This window comes from Tauraco erythrolophus, chromosome 10 (genome assembly GCF_009769465.1).
Source record: "Tauraco erythrolophus isolate bTauEry1 chromosome 10, bTauEry1.pri, whole genome shotgun sequence".
NCBI classification, from domain to species: domain Eukaryota; kingdom Metazoa; phylum Chordata; class Aves; order Musophagiformes; family Musophagidae; genus Tauraco; species Tauraco erythrolophus.
In genome coordinates, this window is record NC_141474.1 from 14890430 (window position 1) to 14914580 (window position 24151).

Consider the following 24151-nt stretch of genomic DNA (forward strand, 5'->3'; position numbering starts at 1 on the left):
CACAGGCAGGGCACAGGAGGGAGAAGGAGAAGAATCAGCTGCAGCTTATTAAAGCATCAGGGGAAGAAAGGGAATCAAAGATGGATTTGGGAGGCCATAGAAGAGAGAGAGAAGGAGATGTGAGATGTTAGAAGATGTGCTGCATGAGAGAAGCTGAATGAGGATAAGGGAGTATGTGAAAAGGATAAAGAGAAACTGGAGGGGGAAAACAGGGAGACTAGAAGGAGAAAACATAAAAAAAGATAGAATAGTGAGACAGAAATGAAGTAAAGTGAGGGGCAAAGTTGAGAAAAACAGGAGAGGGATAAAGGACTATTTCAGTACCTTTTAGGAAGAGCCTAGAGAGAAGCTTTTAAAACTATAGTTTTAAAAATTAAATAATCAAAGCAATAGTGTGTTAGGTTTTTTTAAGGAAGAAGACCACAATCTAGAGAGGGTGCCCAGCATTTAGAAGTTTCCCAATTCTGGAAGATGCTGACTCCTCTGGAGATTTTAGTCAATTTACTATTCCAGTCATGGGCTGATTCCTAGGATCATTATATCCACAGTCCATTGCTTCCTGCTCTTCTTTTCCAACGGTGGAGAACAGTAGTGCAGGTTTTTCTTCCAGGAGGTTATTGCTTTTTTGGTTTGTTTTCATTAACTGATCTTAATTTTCTTGTAAAAGACTAGGAAAGTTTTTGTGGCTGTGGTGTTGAGAATAAATATTCTGTGGATTCTTCAAAACCAGGAATCTATTGTACTGTGATTGCAAGACACGACTTCGCAACTTGGTAGTGAAGTACTTTCTAGTCCTGTGTTCCCATGATCCTGTAAAAGTCTGGTAGATTAAAATTTTAGTTTTGAAAACTTTTAAACCTTCAACTAATGCCCTTTCAGCAAAGACCTCTAGTATAAGCTTTAAGAACATGCTCAAGTTTTTTTGAAGTCAATAGAATTAGAAAAGCTCTGCTGAAAAGAAAGAAAGGATTTGTTTTGTTGAAATATGCAGGGATGTAAACCAATTTTGTATAGATACTGTTATTTGGAACAAAAATAGCTGGAATCAATTAAACAAAATAGTAAAATCTAAGTTATCTTGAAGTTCTTTCATACTGTAATAAAAGAGCACATGTGAACAGTTCTCTTCCCTGTTGTAATTCTCACCATTCCTTATTTTGGTACCAATCTGTGTTTTAAGCAGGCCTTTCATAGTTTGCTGTGGGCACATTATTCTAAGCAACGGGAGCTTCTTACAGATGGACACAATATTCTTTGTCTCTTTCACAGGTGAACATGATTTCGAACAGCAGGCATCAGTCTCAGAGAAGCTACCTGACATTGCCATGCTTCGTATTAGCTGAGGTAAGAAAATACTGTAGATACATTGCTAAGTTCTTGGGTGTATTTTTTAAGAAAATGCTCTCAGCAGCAACAGATTTATGTTTTACCAACATATTTATGTTTATCTCAACATGGACTGCATCTCATCTGCTAGTTGGCAATCACTTGTGGCAGCTGTGAATAAAATTTCTGTCCCCATACTGTGTTTTTTTTTCCCCCAGTTCTTTCATGAGAGGGAATGAAGGGGGGTCTCTATGCCTGCTATTTCATTTTGAGTGCATGGGATGTTCTGAAGTGCCAGAATCTGGGAGAGTGAAGTGACTCTGAGCTGGACTTGAATAGATACTGGTGGTTAAATCTTGATAATAATACTCCATCAGTCAATAATTCTTTTTGTTCATCAATCTTAAACCACTCATATTCGAGAGTAAATATCATTATTTTAATTTTAAAGGTGGTGAGTAGTGAAAAAGAAAGTTAATTCAGGTGTTCAAGGACATTCAGTCTGTCAGGAACAGGAGACATTTTGAAATGATGCATATTGAGTAACTTAAGCACCACCTAAGCCAGTTTGCATTTCTTTTGCTTTTGTTTTTGAGACTATCCTTACTGAGACATTATGAACAACTCCTTTTCTTTATTTTTATGCTTATAGATCACACTTATAGCAGCACTGACCCCAGCTATGTCTGCCCTGCAGTGGAGATGGAACTGCAGCATGGTGTAGGTCTATCTGGCTCTATTTGATCTGACTTTAAGGTGACTTGCTTCAGCCTCACCATGAACTCAGCAGAACTTGCCACCTGCAGGGATTTCGGAGTGCCTGGCTGCTGTGGCTATATCCCCACTGTTAACCTAATTATGCTAAAGCTAGCTTAGCCAGGGTTAGATCCAGAAGGGTATGGATAAGGATGGTGCACAGCCATAGCTGTGTGTGTGACCAGGGGCACACTCATTGCACTCGAGTGTGGGAGGATGACAGGTACAGCCCCTTAGTCCCTGTAGTAAGCCTTGTGCTAGCATTTAGGTGTAAGCGCACTACGTTGCTGTCACACAAGGTCTGTGGTGAGGAAATGTCCCATTTCCGGCTAGGGGCAAGCTCACTTCTGGTGAATGGATCAAACTATACTGTAACAAATATATTATTGTTGTAACAATATACATCTTGTGGGACTCAGTAAAGTATTGGTGTGAAGGAGAACGTGACTTCTACATAGGACAGGTTTTACACTGATAACTCAATTTAGGGTAGTTGTTCCCATTTACCTTGGCAGAGATTTCGTTCCCATTTCTCTTAAGGCATTTCTACATCCAAAACATCTGGATCATGTGTAAAATTCAGGCACCATTTTGCTTATCTTTTAGTGCATGCTAATTATAATGAAAAATCCTGATGGCTCTTCTACAGTTGCCAGCTGATTTAGTATGAGGGAGCCTGAGGGAGACGATTAAGCTCTACTTTAAGCACAATCTTTCCTGACTTACTTGTGCACACTGGTATCATTGGATTCTGAGAACTGCAGATCAAAGTAGAACATCTTCAGATTAATATTGCTCAGACTGAGGCAGAGTGGGGAATTCACATTCAATTTTCTGTTCTACCACAGACTTCCTGTGCCGTATTGAATGCGCTGCTTGGGCCTTACTGCAGGGGCAATTGGGCATTGTTGTGCCTGGATTTTAGGAAATCTGTTTGATAGCAGTTTTTCTGGGGTTTCAGTGCTGCTTAATATTGGACTTTGGAAGTAAAAGTTCAGGAGTATTAAGATTCCTCTGTGAATCTAGTTCCTAGATTCTCTGTGTCTTGGTACGCATCTCCTTGCCTCACACCGGTACTAGGAGACCAGTGCTTTGGTTGCTGTAGGATTCTTAGATCCTTCTATGATATCTGTAGAGACATCTGATAAATGGAACGTGGGAGATGTCGTAATTTGAGGGAGAATGTAGCGATGTGCCAAGGAAAATTTTTTTATGGTGTAAACATTATGACTTAAGTGACCTTTCCTGAAGAAATTTTCATGCTCCATGGAGTCTTTCATCATTGCGTTTTAAATTAAAGTGGTTTTATCAGCACATTTTGGAAGTTGCTTCCATGAGGACAGAAGATTGCTTCATTGTCTGGCGTTATTTCTGTCACATCAGTTCAGCTAGTTTTGTAAGTTGGCAATTTATGTTCACTGTTTTCAAGTAATGTTTGTGATCCACTGTGACACAAATCACTACAGATCCACTGGCTTTTCTTGCCTGTGCTATGTCACATTGAGACAGCATCAAGATGCATGACCTCTGTATCATCAAATCTAATGGCATTAGGGGATGCAAAACTCTGATGATGTTATGATACTATTATATACGTTTATGTCATGGAAATCATTAGAGAGAAGGTACAGAGCTTCTGGAGCTGTAGATGGGGATCAGCAGACATGATTTCTGTTCCTGAATGTTGGGAGTAGTTGCTTAGCCTTATTCAACTTCTGGCTCATTAATTGTGAAATCTGAATAACAATTCTACACCCACATTTGATAAGATACACAGAAGGCAACAGATATGTTGTAGCAGTACTGTATTCTATAATCACTTGTTATTATCATTGTTCTCCAGGATCAAGAGGTGATCCAAATGTAACAGCTGTAATTCTTTTTTAAAGCAACTGGATAAGAGAAGTATGTGATATTTGAGCACCTGGGTTTAGGTATTTTGGTGATGAAATGGTTTGTGAGCTTTCTCAGCCTTCCTTTAAAAGCCTTGTTGCACATTTCTCACTTTTTTAGCAGAAGAAATTAGTCCACTCACATAGGTAAAAGATATGATAAGGGAACAATTATGCTTACACTTAGGCTGCAGCTGGAGAGCAAATGAAGGTATCAGGTAAGGGTTCGAGTACCTGCACTGTACAGCTACAAAACCAAGTCCTCTCTACTGACAAAAGGGTATAGAAGCCATGAGGTGCCAGTGGCAGTGGTGGTGACTGTCATTTGGTGGTGATTGCCTGTACAGACCCGACATGTCTGCAAAGTTTGTAGGACTGGGCTCTCTGTCAGATAAACAGTTTATTTGCAGAGGCACAGTAGTTACTAAGTGGTTGTGTGCAGCTTTGCCAGCCTGTATTTCAAGAGTTTATTTCGCATGGGACAGAGAAAAAATATGCTTTCCTGGAAATCTGGCAGCCTGTGTTGACTTCAATATTAGAGCACTTGAGCAGATGTAAATGGGATACAGAGTATGACACAGTACTGTACACAAGTCCTAGCTTGCTTCTCAGAGAATTGTGTCTGAGATGTTGTTTCTCTCCATGCCACTGGCGTCCTGGCAGCACTTTCTTCTGAGCTCCACAGCAGCCGGGAAGCTGGGGCTTAGCCCTCAGCTGGGGCTCAGCTCAGCACTCCTGGCTGGGAGGCAAGAAAGGGCAGCGCAGCGTGAGGCAGAACAGTTAAAGCTGTATGAAGGTCAGTAAGTACCTTAGCCCTGGAAGGAGGTGTGAAGGTGCTTGTTGGAAGTTACAGCAGAGAATACTTACATATATGTTAGTCAGGTTCTATTTCACTCTCTTCAGAAAAATACAACTTTTTCATGAGTAGCCTGGAGGTGAGGAGCAGAAGAAAAGGTGGAGATCAGTGTGATTTACACTAGGGGAATTCTAGGAATAGTTCCACTCTAGCAACAAGGTAGAATAATGTTTTCTGCACTTCTTAGAGCTTGATCCCAAACTCTGCTAAGCAGTGATGTTACATGAAGATGTAACTTACTTGGTAGATCCGGTCTCTGTGCTCTTGGCCTTTCTAGCAACGTTTAGTGGAATTTTTTCTTAACTTGTTTCTAACCTTGGGCGAGAAATTACCTAAGCAGTTAAGATGTACAGAAACTTTCAGTGGTAAGAAAAACAGAGTCTCTGTAGACGTCATTCTTCTGGTGATAGTAAGCTCTATACCTTTCAAAATGCCAGTTTTTCTCTACAGAACAATCTTGGAAGCTACTACTGTCAACCTTTCTGAAAACCTCCGTCCTCTTCAATTCGCAAGTGATAGAAAAGATGCATCTGGGTATTCTGTCATCTGTTCCAGATACTTTCATTAGTCTGATTCAAAGAGCTGAACCTCTTTTTATCTGTTGATCCTAGTGGATGGAACTGGGAGATTGTATCTGACTACCCAAGCTGGAGGAAAAAATGTAAACTGTATAAGACTTTGAAAGCTCAAAAACTGAACTTGCATGGCTGTACGAACATCTGTTATACGCTATTGCTCTCGAGCTTCTGCTGGTTCAAGGCATCATTTATGCAGTCTCTTTTGTCCTTAGTTTTCTGTATCTGACATTAAATTCTTATGGTATCTTGCTGCACTTGTTTATTTATTGTTTTCCTGCTAGAAGCTTTTCCATTAAAGAAGTTAATGTAAGCATCAGATTTTGAGATTAATCTCCTCAAAGCCATGCCATATCAGAAGTTAATTTCTCCAGCAGTACCAACTCATGCACCTATTAGGACAGACCATACATTTAGATTCCATAGGCCAATTATTGTCCAAGAGTATTGTTCAGTTTTCCTTTGACCTACGTTTTCCCTACTTTGTCCATTCTTATGCAAAATCTGATTTATTTCTGCCTTCTCTGACATGTTTCAACTAATTTGTTGTTTAGTGAAGTATCTTTTTCTAACACGTATGGTGGTAATAGCTGTCCAGGTAACAGCTGTGAGGTAACCTTAGCTATCTCTCTTTAATGGAGATACTTTAGACATGGTAGTTAGCTGACAAAGGGGCCTGCTGGACTCGGTCTTACCTACCCTAAATCTAACTGTACTAATCTTGTATCTACTCGATATCACCAGGTGCAAACTTTTCCTAATCATGTGTACTTTCAAAATTTTAGGCTTAGGCATTCTCCTACTAAAAGCATTAAGTGATGCTATTTAAACAATCTATTTTATCTGTTTTTTCTGGTTTTCTTTTTTTCCACTTGTGCATATACTCACTGAAATCTCTAGAGAAGGTGTAATTCTTTCACCTGTTATTAACTCGTAGAAATTACTAAACTTTCATTTTTTTGAATGAAGGAATTAGAATATTACTAACTCTGGCAGTTGGCAGATTTTTTTAATATATGTACCTGTGAGAATATTGACTTCTAGGTACGTCAGATGCTTCAGAGTTACTTTCATCAACTACCTATCTAAATTTTGTGAAAAATTTACCTTAATGTGCAAGAGACTTCACACTTCTTAGCATAGAGCTCTGAATTGTGCATAGCTATACTGATAGGTTTTGCTCTTTTTTCAGTTTTTGTTGGTGATGTGTTTTGTAGTAATACAGCAATGGCTTTTTTCCTGCTTCTCAGAAGATCCTGACTGACATTTATCTCTGCCTTGGTTATGCACTCTGCAGAGCTCTTTATGCAATTTGTTCTCCATTGAATTGTGAGCTTTCTCATAGCTGAGAATTAAGATGACTCAGACAATTTACAGCTAATTCAACAGTAGGGGGTCAATCTTAAATTTCTCCTTTACCCTTTGGGTTCTAAGGATTTATTTTCTGCCTAAGAAGGACATTATTTATAATCTCTCTCTTGTGTAATTTTCTCAGTCTACCATTTTCTTCTCCTCTTTTTTTCTGTTTCCAGTGTCTAAGTAGCTTGTTAACAGTCTTAAATCTGGCCAGTAAGGCATTTAACATAGGACGCAGAAACTAGGTGCATGAGAATGACTGAACTGCAGTTGGATGAATTGAAGTGGTGATACTGGAAAGCCAACAGGAAGTAAGTAAAAAGCATTTCACATCCCTCATCAAAATAGCCAGCCTTCAAAATCACAAATTATCAAACTCTTTATTTTAATTTGTAACTCTCAAAATATTTTTTTCTTTAAATCTAGATTTTTTTAATGATTTTTTTTTTTGATGGACCTTAAAGATATCGCACTGAAGTGAAACACTATATGTGTATACTGGAGTCTGCTCTTAAATGAATACAGTTAGAGTGTGGTTTCTGCTTCTACCAAGTATATTTGTTAGTGTTCATTTATCTGTGTATTTATTCCCATTCCAAGACTTGTAATCTCCTTCAGGTATGGAGTAAGGTGCCTGATAGCTTTTTTTCTTCAATTTGAAATGAAATAGCACATGAACAAGGAAGTATAATATTAAAATGTCATGCACATTTCTTTCTAATAATACTATTACTTATTGTTGATCTCTTCTCCATGATTTAGCTCTTAAGGTTCTGCATAGCCACTTGAATCTAAAATGCAGGTCTTGAAAGGAATTACTGGAAGTATAAAAATTATGATAGCAACAACAAAACCAACAATAATTTAAAAATATATTCAGCTTTTTTTTAATTGTGTTGTAAAAACCCAAAAACTTCTTTAAAGCAATGCAGTGCTTTAAATACTATAGATAAATGCAAAATAACAGGATAGGATCAAATACACACAGTCTTCGATGGAATTGAAGTTATACAGAGATTTAATAGGAAAAATAAAATAAATAAATAAATCGTAGCTGAAAACCCTACTCCATAGCTTTCAATGATTTTGGCTGTCCTTGGCTTGTTGCTTGGTGGAAAGCTGTTCCTTCAATTACAAGGAGCCCTTTGACTCTTTTTGACTTACGGAAAAAATATTTTTAACTGTCCTGCATATTTCTTGAAGCATCTGAATTGGGGGAGATGATGGAGTTTTTCTAATCTTGCATCCCATTAACTACTCCTGGCTTATGACTTCAGATACAAATACAATCCTAACAGGTGGCACAAAGAAGTTGCTTTAGGGAAATATATGAGCATTGAAGTAGGAAGTGAATTGCTTAGGCAGTCTTTGTCATTACATTTGTCCAAGATCTTTTAGAGATCATCTTACAGAGCAATTGTCATGACTGACTGTCCTCTAATCCCATTCCAAAACCAGAAAAAAAATCATTGGTCCTTTAAAACTCTTACTGAATTCAGTATATTGATCATTTGACAAAGAGCATGGAGGGAATGCATCTCTAGAAACTGTGTGTGGGTCTCCCATTGCAATAGATTCTTTTCCCTTGTGAAAATAGAAAAGTTTACCTGCTCAGAACCTGAGCCTTGTGACTGTTATTGCCATATGTTGATTAGCCTACATTTACTGCACTGGTCATTTAAACAGCTTTTGGATAGAAATTACCTCGCATGAAAGTAATTCTGTCACACTTCTGTTCAGTTGCTAATTTCTGTAATTCATTTTCTTAATGCTTTACAATGAAAAATATATATGCCACCAAATATATCTGTTCCGTCATTGCAGGGCAGGAATAGTCCACTGTCAGAAACAGTCCCCAGGGGGGCTACGGCTATCTGTGCAGTATTTTACTTTCAAGAACAGCAACACATTTTATTTGACAATGCCCTGAAAAGTTAAACTTCCGACCATATCTAACAGGATGATAAACATTCAGAGAGAAGAGGTTTTCAACACTAATCATTCACTGAGAGCAATGCAACTGAGAGAGAAAGAAGTGACGCTGATGAAAAGCACTAATTGTGCTAATGAAAAATTTTAATGTCTGCTACTGATGAGGCAAGCATTGGAAAACTGCTGCATCTTTGAAACGGATAAGGCATAGTAATTCAATAAATGTTCTTTATTTGTAATGTCATCTTCCCAAGCAATCTCTGAGCTTAGCTCTCATAAACGAGTAAAACCCTAGTAAGCAATTCCACTGTAGCAGATAATTGTTTAAGGAGTTGCATAATAGAGAACCAGATGCAAGTAAATGTCCTGCATGGAAGGGTTGTGTCAGTCACTCTGGGCAATGCAGAAAGGAGCCACCTCCCCCTCTTTGTTCTTCTTCACCTGCAGGTACTGAAAGTGATCGTAGTAGCCAATAACATGAAGCAGGTACTGGTTTTCCTGCTTTTCATAATGCCCGTTTTACTTTTTACTTTTAATTACTTACTATTACTAAAATAGGTCAAAGCACAGGAAGGCAAGAATTGGAGATAGCAAGGACAGCAGAATCCAAGGGAGCTATAATCCGAGGGAAACTAATCCATGAATGAACCTTTTCTAGAATTGTCTTGAAGTCTGAAGAGGTTTCCATAATTTTTGCTCTTCTTTCTAATGCAATGACTTTTCCAGCCCTGACCATGAGAAACACAGGGAGAAAAAATTTCCTGACATGCAATGGAAAAAATTTCCTGACATGCAATGAATGCGTTGTGGTTTACCTCTCCTGCTGGCTATCCTAAGAAGAAGGGAGGGTATTGTGAGTTCTGTAGCTATTGGAAGTGAACAAGGAGTTGAACTTTCTTTTTTCTGTGGGATATTTTTATTATGTTTAGGGATATTTTTGGACATTGAAAGTATTTTCTAAGAACTTGTGGAGTGTAACTCTCCCAATTGGTTTATAAGCTTTATTATTCTGTATTTCTTTAAAACACCCACACTGGTGGTATTTTTCTTGAAAACTGAAAGGAAAAGATTGTGTAGAAGTATCTATTCATTACACAAAACTAGTAAGATACAGGTACTGGTGCAAGATTAAATTTCTGGGTATCCCTTCCAAGATTTTTTTCTATCTTTGGGGAAGATTATATGACCAAAGCTGCTCTGTGTTCCCATTTACATTACCCTTGTTTCTGGAGTTGCTAGTTGTAACATTATTGTAAGACAGTTGATACATTAAGTAAAGAGTGCATGAGTAAAACCTGTGTGGATAATATGCATTTTTTACAGTCATACATAATACAACATACATGGTTTTCCTAAACTTATTGTTGACTTTGGCTGTGTAAATAATGCCAAGGTCAGGTGGGATAAATCTGATACTGTTCCCATTTCTGTGGGATGACTTACTTTTTTTTTTTTCTAACTGAAACTTTAAATGTTTCTAATGGAATTAAACACTGGACATTAGGATGCCTAATAAGATTAATAATGTTCTTAAATCCAGTTTGGATACTGTCCTAGTTACTGTAGAACCAGTATTCAGCATGTTGCATATTGGCATTGCTCTATGAAGGAAAGGTTAATGCCATAAAAATTATGTATCCTAAGATGGTTGCATCTTTTTAGTGACTGCCCACTCCATTTTCCAAAGATTAATTTTTGTGCTGGCTTAGTGAGAATCTGATTCTGCAGCCCTAATGTTCTGTACTCAGATCTCCTACTGATTCTAATTTCTCTAAATTAACAGAATTCTTATAGGGAGGGGAAGGACTAAACGCTAATAATATTTTAATATGTCTCTATTTCTGAGGTAGTTGTACTTTGTATTTACAACTTTACAACACAGCAATCAGTTCAAAGTAAATGAGCCTTATACGCTTCTAAGAATGATAGTTTCTGGCAATGTGAAGAGTGTAAAAACTGCATGATGCTTTAAGGCCATAAAAGTAAAGTCGGTAGGTGGTCATAAGAGAAAAGAGATACTCATCTTAGTTCTGGCAGGTATCAATTAATCCTCACCCGAAACGAATCCTTAAGTTATTTTATATTCCTTGAGTCTGTCCCAGTGATGTGGCCTTCTTACCCCTCTACCACCTGCCAGGCCTACAGAAAGCCAGGCTGCCTGTGCATAATCAAGCTCTCTTCATATTGTCCTGCTGTCACGCCACTGTACTAGCTGCCTGCGTGAGCTCTTGAGCTGCTGCTTTTTAATCCTTTTGCTCTGGCAGGAGCCTATAGAATCCCCCACTTACTTCATTTTCCCACAAGAAACCTGTAATTTCAACTTCTGGTGTTCTTGCCAACTTTGTTAATGTACCCTTGCACAAATCTCTCTCTCCCCGCTTTTCCTTCTTTATTCCCACATGATCACTTGCCACTTCTTTCTTTTAGTACAGTTGGTTGTCTGGAGTTAAGCTGGCCAGCTGGATGAATAAGGCGTCAAATGAGTAAGGATTTCCAAAAGCAATGATTGAAGTAAAGAGTTGTGTATTAACCAGACAAGCATATATTTCATTATGCAATAATTTGACAGTGTCCCCTATTACATCAGTGATATTCATATTCTAATCTAATAATTTTTTTTACCCTCAGCCTAACAATTTGTTAAACACAGAATATTTTTAAACGAGAAGCAATCTCAACTTAATTTGGGAAAGAGCTAGAAAGCTTTGGTTATTAATAATTCATGGTACCAATGATAGCAAGTTACCATAAAGGATCTTCAGAAGCTGGTTTATTTATTATTTTGTTATTACTTTGGCTTTCTACCTTTCCAGCTGGTCCTTACAGTTGAGGATTCACTTCTCTAAGCAGCAACAGCTGTTGCTATGTCTGTCAGAAGTGACTTTTCAACTGTTTATTTCTTTCCCTGCTGCCTTCCTGAGTCTCCTGCTAATGCTTGACAGTATACTATTTGCCGGGAAGGTAATTACGACGAGAAACGATGGCCAAGTCAAAGGGGTAGCCTCTCAGATTATTTTTTTAAGGACCAATCCTGTAACAGGTTTCATGTAGCACTTTATTGGAGCACATACACATATATATGTATATGACTGTCCCTTTAGAAAGGGGAAAATTAAGAGATATCGTTGTTGCTACCAGTGTAGGTAAGTGGATGGGCAGTTTCACTTTGTACCAATTCACCAAATTAGAGGAAATATGTTTTTATTTTTAGATATGAATTACAATAATTGCAGTGAATCACTGTTAGAATGGAGTGTAATCATTAAGACTAAAGACTGCAAATCTATCAGTTGGAGTAAATGACAAGTAATTCACAGAATCACAGAAAAAATTAGGTTGGAGGGGATTCCTGGTGGTCCTGTAGCCCACCCATGTGCTCAGGGCAGGGCTGACTTCAATTTTAGATCAGGTTCCTCAGAGCCTTGTTGGTGAAGTTTTGAATATCTCCAAGGATGAAGATATCTTGATAGGAGGAAAGTATCTGAATAGTGATGGATGGATATGGATGCTTCCTGAAACAACTGTTTTGTAGGAATCCAGTAATTCGGAGAAATGCACTTACTAACTCCATTGTGAAGAGGCCTTAAATGCCTTAAACCAAGGTTGTCTTTTTAGTCCTGCTTTCTGGGCTTAGCCTTGTAGCCAGAAGGGGTAGTGTAGAGGTGGTGTTAGGCAGTAAGTGGGGGCTTCTTGAAGTGCAGAGGCATCTGTCCTGCAGCGGGTGTGAAAAACGTGGCTCTGTGAAACAAGCCAGTGTAGGAAATTACTGTGAGGCTTGTCCACACTGGCGTGGTGACAGTGTCATTCAGGGCAGCATCACAGGGCTGTACGAATGCTTTGTGTCTTTGTAGCTGACTACTTTTTATCACTAGACTTTAAGTTTTCTTCTTTCTTGAGTTTTCTGTCTTCGCCGCATGCTCATAAAAACGCCACAAAAGAAAGGACATTTTTCAGAGAAAAGATGTTAGTGAAAACATGAATGTCTTGGTGTGGAATGGAAATGTGCGATACCTGCGTTTCTTGTAGCTCTGCGGATCATGAATGCTGAGGGCTACATCAGGGTAGAGAAGCTGGGTTCTGGATGATGGGTATTATGAATTGGACTTTAAATACTCTTAATATTTAAAATTTTCAAAGTAATCTAGGAAAATCATCAGCTCTATTTCTAGCTTTCTTGAACACCTGGTAGCAATGAATAGTGTCCGTAATTCTGTACGGTAAATTCTGAGGGATGTTTTTTTCTTTCTCTACATTAAACCACTGGCTAAAGATATCTTGGACTTGCTCTTTCTATGCTTTTTATCTAAATTTTATGAAGTAATGGATAATATCCAACTTGGGAATGGGATTTCAGGTGTAATGCTAATGAGAAATGTCTGGTATAATTTGTAAGAACATAAGTAGTTCTACTGCACAACCGTATGTGAGCTTATTCAGGAGAAACTCTTACAGAGGATGTATTGGACTCCTGCCAGGATGAGCTGCATACATTAAATGATAACCAGAGCTGGAAGTATGCAGTAATTATGGTGCATAATTTATGATATTAGCCTCTTGGTCTTTCCCTTTTGAGAGAAAGTTAGTAAGTGGGTTAGTTTAATCTTATGTACAGACTTGCACTTGAAAGTATCTTTGGAGTCTTCTATACCTCACCTGTTCATGGTACAATTGCTAAGGGCCAAGCTTGGTTATGGAAAGAGATAACTCTGCAAGTTTTACTATGCAGCTGCCCCTGAACTGAGGAATCCTCAGTCTTGGAAAGAAGACCTCACGATTCCATGCAAAGTCTCATGCCAAAGTGACACTCTCATTTCTTTTACACACTTTTGGATGGTTTTACCTTCCCTCTTCTCAGTGTGTCAAAATATTTTATTCCCCAGTCATGGAATTAGCAAAAGATAATGATGGCAAGTGTGCAGAGCTAAAAACTAGTTACACTTGTGTTTAAGTGTGGAATTTAAAAATGAGCGGGTGGATTCATCCAGGTAGAGACCGGGCTATAAAACATCAACCCTGCAAGCAGACACGGCCCGATTTTTCACACAATTTTTCCTGCAAATAAACAAGGTCTCTTTCAGTTAAAACAGAAGTTTATCTCCATCTCTCTGGCAACTACAGCTGTTGCTCACAGATCGCAATCAGATCTTTGAGAATCAATAGATCTTTGTCTATACAGTATGTGTCAAAGCACTGGGGACTGCTAGAGTCCATTTCCTCTAGGTGGCTACGCTGTGGGTGAGAGTGTAAGCAACCACAGAAAGGTGGCTGGATGGGCTGACCATTTCCTTCTTCATACTCCTGTGTGTTCAGATCAATAAAAGTTCTATGCTGACAACGTAGAATGTTGAGGAGTGGGCAAACATTTACTTTAAGTGCATCCCCTTAAAGGCTGTACAGAATATTTAGCTGATAAACTGTATTAATTAGTCTCACTATTTTATTATAAAAAAGGTACAAAAAAAAAGGCAAATTACAACTCAGCAAACTGCCATATTCAAATGAGTGAAATTAATTCAGTGATTTGTAAAAGGAGCTTTAAGACTGGTCTGTAAAACCTTCAGGCATTGTAGAAATGTCTGAATTAATTTTGGATTGTGTACAAGATGGGCTATACAGATACATACAGTGTACTGCACAGGGCAGGTCTGTGTGATTTTTTTTTTTTTTTTTTCCCCCACTTGACTACTGCACTATGAATAGGCTGGTGCTCTGCGTATGGCAGCTACTGTTCAGTAACCTGCTGCACAATCTTCCAAGGTATTGCTGGTTACCTGGGAACGGAGTTCTCTTTCCTCAAAAGAAATGGTAAGAATGATGATAAGCTGGGGGGATGAGATGAAGAAGTTTATTCCGAAATCCTGAGGATACTGATATGATTTTTATCGAACCAACTGCCAAGTTTACAGTCAGTTTGTATAACATTGCAGTTACCAAATATGTTTCTAGCAATGAAGATAAATTCTGCAGTTATAGTTTTCTAAGTGGTAGGCTTTTTCCTGAGTTTATCTTAGGTAAGATTAAATAATCATTATTTGAGCTTTCAAATATGAGTGTTTCATTTCACTTCACATTGTCAAAACTGTGTTCTGTATTTTTTTATTTTGATAGTAGAGTGGTAGATATGCTAATATAGGCTTCAGTTCTCAAGATGTACAGGCCTTAGGAACATGGTGTCCCTCTGGTGACCCAAATTTCTGTTCTAACCTACGAAGAACTTGCATGCAATAATACTTCTTAATTTGAAGATAGCAAGCAGTTTTAAGAAGATTAATTATCTTATTGATGTAAACACTGACTAGGTAACTAATGTGCTGTGACTGCTACTCATTATATCAAGCTCTATCATTTCATTGTTGCCTTGTCCTCCTCCTCATTTGTTTCATCTCCATATGCTTGCTCTCTCATACACTTGCAATGCTTTGTATGTGGTGCCCAAGCTTACTGGGCCAAAATGTTGTCTTCTGTGGAAGCGGGGTCTAGCTTTACATAATACTGCAATACAAATGCAATATTAATGCGTATGCTGCTACTAATTTGACTTTTTTCTCCCTGTGTGACTCTTGAAAAGTTTAATTCCTATGTTGAAGCTATGTGCAAGTGAAGGTTAAGAGTAAAATTGATCATGTCTCACTAGAGCCTTTTAAAAGAAAGGTGCTAGTCCAAGCTAGTCATCAAAGCTTGTTTCATTATTGTTGCAAGTGGTATCATCAGAGGCTGGTATTTCTTAGGATGGAATGAATGACATTTGCAGAGGATGATTCATCCTGCCCTAATGTAGTAGAGCTTAGTCACCTACTGGAGTGGTCTATCTGTGAACTACATACTAAGACCATATGAAAAGCTTAGATTTGGTGCCTGAAATGTCTGAATCATACTGCAAGTGTTCTGGGCAAGCCCCCATTTCTGATTGTGTGCTGTGCTCCAAATGCTAGAAAATTATTTTTCTCTTGCATTATGATGGTCCTACAAGCATAAATTTTAGCAGTAAATGCCCCAGGCTTTAGGACTTAAATCACTGCACATCATGAAATTTAATTAAACAATTAGAACAGCCTTTTAGTTATCTCTTAATAATATCTGTTATTAAATACAGAGGAAGAGATCGTTGTGTATTGGCAGAGTAAAACTTGCATCAAATAACTAAAATTATACAATGCTCTAAATTTTGTATGCAAGTAAATCTCTCTCCTGCTGTTTACCAAATTAGGAAGGCCTTTCCTAATTTTCTTCCTGCATAAAGCCAGGAGGTCTCTAAAGATTTTAGTTCATTCTATCTCTTCCCTGCTGCTGTGCCATCAACACAGATGCAATATTCCCTTCAGAAAGGGCTGGTTTGGTGTAGTGCTGTGTGATGTTACAGGGAAACAGCCATGGGGTTGCCAGCTGCTGTCACTCTAGTAAACCATGAAAGAGGTAAACAGAAAGGTAAAAACAGTGGGATAATTTGATATTAATTCTTACTTTTCTTCCCATTGAGAAGGCTTTGTTGGGTTGCCTTTGTTTCTTTACTGCCTTTTGCCAAAGCAATGTCTTATAACTATAAAATATTATAAAAAGTGGTGATGTAAGCACATGAAAGGTTAGTGAATTTGGCTCGGAATTGGAAATATGTCCCTGTAATGAAGGTTGTGATTTCAGAGTATTGCAAAACAATGCAGCCATGGTTTTTCTTTGTCTGCCCTGCTCTACATTGTGTCTCTTAAGCTGATATTTCACTTAAAATTAAGTAGCAAATGAAAAGAACGAGGTAAATCTGTGAGGTGTATCAGGGGAACTTCTGCTCTGACATCAGTGGTGCTATTCCCAGGAAAGTTAGTTTCGAAAACAGTCAGACTGTCATCTGAGCTTCAACTGACAGTTTTACCAATAGCCTTCTGAAACAAAAATTGTTGGTTCTGGGCTTTTCTCTGCCATTCCACTGTCATTGCATATCACTGATATAAATCAGCAGGAAATACTGTTACTGCACAATGTATCTCGCTGTCTCCGTTAGTCACTGGGGATTGTGCTCTTGTGCTTCTGTTTGTTTGATTTAATACATGTTTGCATATTCAACTGTGCAGCCAACAAACATCACGTTCATTATAATAAAAAGTATAGCTCTGATTTTAATTGATCAGCTAACTGCATATTCATGAGGGCAAGCCACTGGTGAGCAGGCCATGCTTATAAAGAATGTCTGCAACAATGGGAATTTGTTTATGAGTATTAAAATAACGCAGTATTTGGTATTACTTTCTTTTTGCTCATGTAATGTTCTAAGCGTCTTGTAGAGCTTGGACCTGCCTTACCTATGCGTTCCTAAGCATTTCTGCCCTTCATGATTATACCAAATAGTAGCCTACGTAGTGCAACAGTCAACTTCTATAAAGAGTACGGTAGCAAGCATCAAGTGCACATATGTTTTTCAACTGGTGCAAGTCAGACAGAAGCTAATCCAGATTTTAACTTTTATCAGCTGCAAGAAACCAAGCCTTTCACACTAGTTCTAAGGAAAAAAAGTCTTCAAAATGGGAGATGAGGAAGAAGGGGCTGAGAAAGGATGACAGTGCCAGAGCAGGCCTTACCTGTATAAAAATAAATATACAGTTCATAATTATTTTCAGAAACAGCTGTAAGTTTACAGAGCTTTCAAAGAGAAAAATAATTGAAATTTTTATATACCTTCTGCTTTAAATTTTTTTTTTTGGCATCTGGCCATCCACGGTGTAGTTCATCCTCTTGCTATTCAATAAGGTGACCCGACTACTTTTCTCACCTACTGATCTTTACTCTAAAAACTGGACATTGGAGAAAGGGATTAATTAATTCCCTTAACTCTTCAGTGAATGACAATCAATCAATTTGCCTATGTAGGACCATTTTTTCTGAATGAAAAACAGAGCCTGACATTTTCATGTTTTAGTTTGGTTTTGTCAGTGACCTGAGTTGACCTGGATCACTCTGAGCTGACTCTGAGTTGACTGCCAATGAAGCTGACTTTAAAACTCCTCTTAGACTTAAATCCTGTATTCTCTGGTTTGTAACTCTGTTAAATGGCAAGTCCACCTGTAGTATTTGAAGTGTGGGCACTAGACTGAGCCAAATAATACAAGTGAATATTGTACCTAATAGATTTATTTGGGCCTGTTGCACACATGTTTTTAAATGATTGGAAGCTACATATTAGAGCCTAAATAGTGTCCCTGTTGTAGAGTAAGAGAAAAGCAAAACAATGAACTCTTAATTGTAATGCCCCTTAATAATTCCTTTAATAGTCTCACGCTTCATTCAATGGCAGCCAATATGTACTTGCTAGCATTTGTGTACCAGCAGAAAAGGCCGAGTGCTCGGGATACAGATGTATTCCTGTACCACCACATATGTTATTAATTTTGTTTAGCCTTAACGAGAGAAGGCCAAGGCCATCTCTTACTATTGTTTACATCTACCTCCTGGTGGGGTGTAGAGAAGGGAGAGTCAGATTCTTCTCTCCAGGTTCTCAGTGACAGAAGGAGGGGCAGCAGGCCCAGGATGGAACACAGATAATTCTAGCTTAATAGAGGGGAAAAAATGTTTTGTGTGTCAGTGGTCAGACACTAACACAGGTTGTCTAGAGTGGTTATGGAATCTCCATCCTTCTAGATACTTGATAGTTGACTGGACTGAGCAACCTGATCTAACGGGACCTGTGTTGAGCGGGTGGTGGGACTATGTGGCCTATGGAGATTTTTTCCAAAATCCTTCAGAGATTTTCACAGTAGCTTCAAAAATGTTTTGTAAAAACAGGACTTTTAATGTCCTCTAATTCCTACATGTAATAGCTTCATTGCTATATCTATAAATAGAAGTTGGCTTGCAATAGCAAAATGCAGGAGTACTTTATTAGCTGGTTACTGGAAAAAAGTTGATTTCCCCCAATGCCAACTTTTGAAAGAAATATACCACCCGTGTTTCTGTGGGGCATCCACTCAAATAGAGCTGAGTAGCTGAGTCTTGTGCTTATTCCAGCCCTGCTATTGACTCTGATCTTTGGATCGGGCCTTCTATCCTAACAATGGGCGTACTTGTATGCAATCTCCAGGACGAAACTAAGAATTTATGTGTATGGTAAGGGATATTGGACTGTGCTACAGAAATGGGGAAAATAAACTCTGTTCTAGGCAGAATTCACCACAAGATGTCTCATGTCTCACTACAGATTTTTCACAAAGGCAGGAGCTACCCGGCTAAGTCTGGTAAGCGCAATGCAAATGACACGATTTAAGGCTCTTCTGGTGAGTATGTTAAGAACATATAAAATAGACTGGATGTGGAATCCGGGCATGAAGAGTGTGTTCTTTAAGGGCTGATTAAAAATAAAAGCATGGAGACTAACATCACTGAATAATATGAACAAAATTCTCCAGAGAGGGGAAGAAAATGAACAGTTAAAGCCAAAGTACAACACTAGGAGAATGATCACACATTGTACAACAGGGTGATCCAATCTCATTCGCCATTAGTAACAGCCTTCGTTAAGTAAGCCAAGCGGAATCTTTAAGGCTGGGGTGTCCCTTCAAAGACTGTTTTCTGGCCATCTAACATTGTGGGGCAAGAGGGAGTACCTTTAAGTAACTTTTTATCTTTTTATCTGTTGGCTTTGGGAATCCAAACTTAAGCCTGCACATGGGTGAATCTGTACAAGCATTGGGCACAGCTGTGTATTCTAAAGTGTACGTGTATGTGCTATATATGTATTTTTAAGTGGAACTCTTTGGTTTTCATATATGTATGATTTCTCCCAGCACTCTCCCCCTACTCTGAGATGTTACCTGGAGGAGGATAGCTTTGTGTCCAGCTACCCTGTGTCTTTATGGCTGCTAGATGAAAGCTTTAAAGGCTCATTGCTTTAGTAGCTGTCCGTACACAAAAGTAGGTGTTTCCATTTCGGGGCCTTTACTACCCCGGCCAGTAGCGGCGATCCGTTTGCCCGCCCGGGCACCTCCGGGCTCCGGTCGCGGCGGCGTCGGAGCCGCCGCCGGGCCGCGCAGCGCCGAGCGCCCGGCGCTTCCCGGCGGCTCCGCGCGGGGGCAAGACGGGACGGGGGCGCGAGCAGCTCCGGGAGCTCCCCCGCGCGTGCACGCCTGGCGTACAGGTGCGCGTGCCGGTGTGGAGAGAGGGACCCGCGGTACCGCCGCCCCGCAGGAGGTGCGGGGAAGGCGGGGAGCATTCCCTTAGTAATCACGGTCCCGGGGCCGTGCCGTGCCTGCGCCCACCACCTCCCTTCTCGCCCGGGCCGGGGTCCGGCGCAGCTGCGGCTCCGGCTCCCTGCGCGGGGCGGGGCGGAGCCGCCCCCCATCGCCGCCGCGCTCCGCCCGCCCGCCCGCCCGCTCCACGAGCCGGTGCCCGCGCTGGAGCCGGTGCCGGTGCCGGAGCGGCGGGCCGGGGCCCCGCCTGCCCTGCCCTGACCGCGCTCCGCGGGCCTGACCGCTGCCGGCCGCCGCCGAGCCGCCTCCGCCCGCGGTGGATGCCGCCGAGGAGCGGGCGGGGCGCGCCGCCGGGGAGGGGGGCTGCCGCGGCCGCCGGAGCCCACGTACATGCAAGTGCCCTCTCCGCTCACCAGCATGCTTTACTTCCAGATGGTGATCATGGCAGGGACCGTGATGCTGGCTTATTATTTCGAGTACACGGACACCTTCGCGGTCAACGTGCAAGGCTTCTTCTGCTACGAGGGCGCGTACCGAAAGCCCTACCCGGGCCCGGAGGACCGCAGCGCCGTGCCCCCGGTGCTCCTCTACTCGCTGACCGCAGGCGTGCCCGTGCTGGTGGTAAGCTGGGGCCGTCCGCGCCGCCTGGCAACTTGTTGGGCTGGACCGGGCCGGGCTTCGCCGCGGGCCCCGGCCGGAGCGGCGCCGCCGGCGGGGTGGCTCTGGGGTGGGCCTGGCGGGCGGGGACGCTCCGCGCTCCCGGCGCAGCGGGGCTGCAGCCCGGCCCCGCGGGCCTCGGCGGGCAGCGCTGCCGGGCTCGGACCCTGCCCCGGCTGCTGCCCACCCCGCGCCTCTGAAGTTTATTTTTAGCACCGATTTATGTAACCGCCAGTGCATGTATTGCCAGCGCCGTTCGACTCCTTTTGGTAAAGATGATATTTCGTTTTCCGAAACGTGTGTCGGTTGCAGGTAGATGGCTGCCTGAGGGAAACCCGCTTGTTAGCAACCACTTACTAATATTTCACCCAGTACCAATTAGAAGACCCCTCTGTCGGTTTGGTTTTTTTTGGAAATAAACTGATACGTGCAAGGAGCAGGGAGCAGTTCAGCTTGATTTAGTTGTCTCCATATGTAACAGTTATGTATGTGCAAACTAAGCCTCTGTGTCTCTAACTGAATATGATCTTCTGCCAATCAGATTTAAACAGGTATATCTGAAATGAGACTTATTTCATTGATTTTATTTGGGTTTTTTTTTTGAAAACAGCCAAGAGGGCAAAGTAGTGAGATGTTTTCCCTTCAAGTTGTTTAATGTACTATTCGTGTTGTCAAGTAACAAGTGCATCGTTTAATAATCGCTGACCATACTGTGGAGCAAAGGCTGAGGGAATGAGATGGGACTATTTAACCATCAGGGATGGATTAGATATAGACTCACCAGGGGCATGCACAGTTACATGTACAGAAACTCTTTGTAAAGAGTTTATTTTATCAGCTGTAAGCATTAGAATTTAAAAAAAAATGAAGAAGAGGCCTCTTAAGACAGTAATTATTAATTTCCCAGATTAATTTCTCTTCAGGATATGTAAAAAAATATGAGAAGGGAAAGCTTCATCGAGGTGATACTGTGGTAATCCCAGATGCAACTCCCTTTTCCATTGTAGCACCATGAGGTCTCAGAAAGGGATCCAATATAAAAACCTCATGGTCAGGCTCAGCCTTTGTGTTTGAGACTTTATTTTATTTTTTTTTTTAGGGATTGAACTACATTGTTTGGCAAAACATATTATGTAGCCTTTTAGTTTCATTTTCCTTTTTATTTTAATATCAATTAGTTAACTATTTTATTTCCTGCTTGTTTGTTTGCTCTTTTGAACCTCCATATGCCATTGAGACTTTAAAGGTGGTTTTTTTTTTTGTTGGTGATGTTTTTCTGTTGTATGCATGTGATGTTTGTTTTGCTTTTTATTCTATTTCTTTTGTTTGGCTCAAATATTCATGATGAGCATCTCTTTTTCCTAATATGTGTCAGCAAAATGGATTGGTAGTTTCCATTAATTTCCTGGGTGCTAGATGATTACGTCAGAGAAATCACCATGACATTTTGGGTTGGTAGTCTTGTAATTAGCCTTGCTAAAAAGCTAATAATAGAATTTAATGATATTAGCTGTGCTTCCTCTCCCAGTCACCAGTGTTTCAGGCAAATGACATGCCTTGGGAGGTCAGGGCATGGAAAATCACATTGCAGGTGCTTGTGTTGCCCTTTTTTTTTTTTTTAATTTTATTTTATTAACTGGAGAACTCAGCCCCTGGGAATCTCATGACTTCAGCAGCATTAAATCCAATCATTAATGTTATTAAATAAAGGCAACATTTTTCAGGCTTCAGACAGAATTCTGTTCTGATTCTCCTTGGGCAATCTTGGACTTAGTGTTTACATGGGATAGCTCTTGCTCAGATGTGCAGGATATGGGCATTGCCTTTGCTTGTTCTTTTCATTGAAAGAAGTGGTGTAGGTAGTATTTCTTCACCAAAGCAACTTGTGTGCTTTTAGCAGTAGTTGAACTTCCTTCCCAAGATTTCAGAGATGAATTAGATTCTCTTCTATTTCATTTGTTTGTCATCTATGGTGGTTTGAGCATAGATGTTCCATGTAATTTTTGGTTCTTTTCCTATAAATTTAATGTAAAAGTGAATCATGTAACAAAGCCGTGTTTTTACTTGAAAAAATACAAATGTGGACTAGTGAAGGAAATGGATTTCTATGAATGAAACTGTACTTCCTCCCTCCCAAACCACTATTGTAATGGAATATAGTTTATTAAATACTATAATTTTTAAGAGTTTTAAAAAACTTTTTTTTTTTTTTTCCTTTCTGTTAGTTTGGTGTGTGGCTTTAATGCTGTTTCCGAAGTTTGGAGATAGAGCAACAAAGTGTCTTTACCTTGGTGTTCAGGGTAACTTTTTTTAATTTTATTTTATTTGAGGGATGGGGCTTGTTGAACTTGAGCCAGCAAGAGCTTGAAGGTAACTGAGGTTCTCTTAATATGACTTAATCCATGGCTCCATTGCATTGAGTTTTAATGAAATTGCTCTAAAATCAGAAAATAAATGAGTTTTTCTTCTTTCCACATGCCTACTTTTAAAAAACTGGAAAAGTAAAGTACCAGTACCTGGATCTGTCTTGATGAGCATCTCACCAGCAATGAGTCTCTTGCTACTGTGAGACTGTCACATGGCTGCTCCTCCAAAATGCCTGTGCCACATCAGAGCTGCAGTAGAAGACCTGGGTGTCAAACCATGCGGTAGAGCTGGGTAGTCACAGGCCAGCGATGTGCATGTGCTGAGATGTAAATAGTGAGCTGGGTCATTTGAGAACCTGTAAGCACTATGTTAATCCTGGAAACCTTCAAGTTAGTTTTTAAAATGCTACTTCCTACTAATACATTTCTGCAGTGCTAGGGCAGCATTGCTGCTGCGTTTCTATTCCTGAGTCCGTCTGCTTCCCATCCCGTCTGCCCTCATGTCATCCAAGGACAGATGCAGCTGGTGTCAGGTCACAGGTTATCAGGGGTCTGATCTGGGAAGTGGAGTCCGGGGGCAGAAGCAGAGACTACATGCTCTACTGTAATGCTTGACTTGCAGGTGCTCTGGTATTGGAAAGGGAAACTCACTGAAGGAAGGGGGTTCGTACTCTGCGCTTGGGACTTCCTGGGTTTGTATTTCTACAGTCTTTTGTCAAGTGTTTACAAAGTATTAACCAAGTATTTGGTCAGCCCTGAAGCAGTCAGGCAGTTGGACCAGATGATTATTGTAGGTCCTTTCCAAGTGAAATGTTCTATTCTACAATATCTCCTAGGTCATGCAGGAGCTAGTAAAAAGTCAAATTGTTGTGCTGTTCACTTCAACAGTAATCAATTTATTGTCCACTAGTAGACATATCTGCTTGAAGTCCCTGCAACTTCAGAGTTATCCAGAGGAGTTTTGGATGCCCCCTCCCTGGAAGTGTTCAAGGCCAGGTTGGATGAGGCTTTGAGCAACCTGATCTAGTGGAAGGTGTCCCTGCCTGTGGCAGGGGGGTTGGAACTAAATGATCTTTAAGGTCTCTTCCAACTCAAACCATTCTGTGATTCATAGGTATAACAGAAATTGTAGGAAACCTGTAGATGAATCCAGCAGCTGTTCGGTAGGGTAAGAGCTTCTTCCTTTCCCTTTTTCCAGTTGATGTCCCAGCTTTTATGCAGGTTTCTTGGAATGAAGCAGGATATATTACAACATTGGTTTCTTGTG

The 24151-nt window shown here is 40.3% G+C and overlaps 1 protein-coding gene across 1 annotated transcript in view; it reads left to right on the forward strand.

The window, feature by feature from the left end:
• The first annotated feature begins 1275 nt into the window (after positions 1–1275).
• Positions 1276–24151, forward strand: part of PLPPR5 (phospholipid phosphatase related 5) — a 109206-nt gene continuing 86330 nt past the window's right edge. Inside the window, exons 1-2 of the mRNA XM_086617305.1 lie at positions 1276–1344; positions 20294–20482. Of these exons, the coding sequence (XP_086473431.1) occupies positions 1276–1344; positions 20294–20482 (258 nt within the window). The remainder of the gene's footprint in view (positions 1345–20293; positions 20483–24151) is intronic.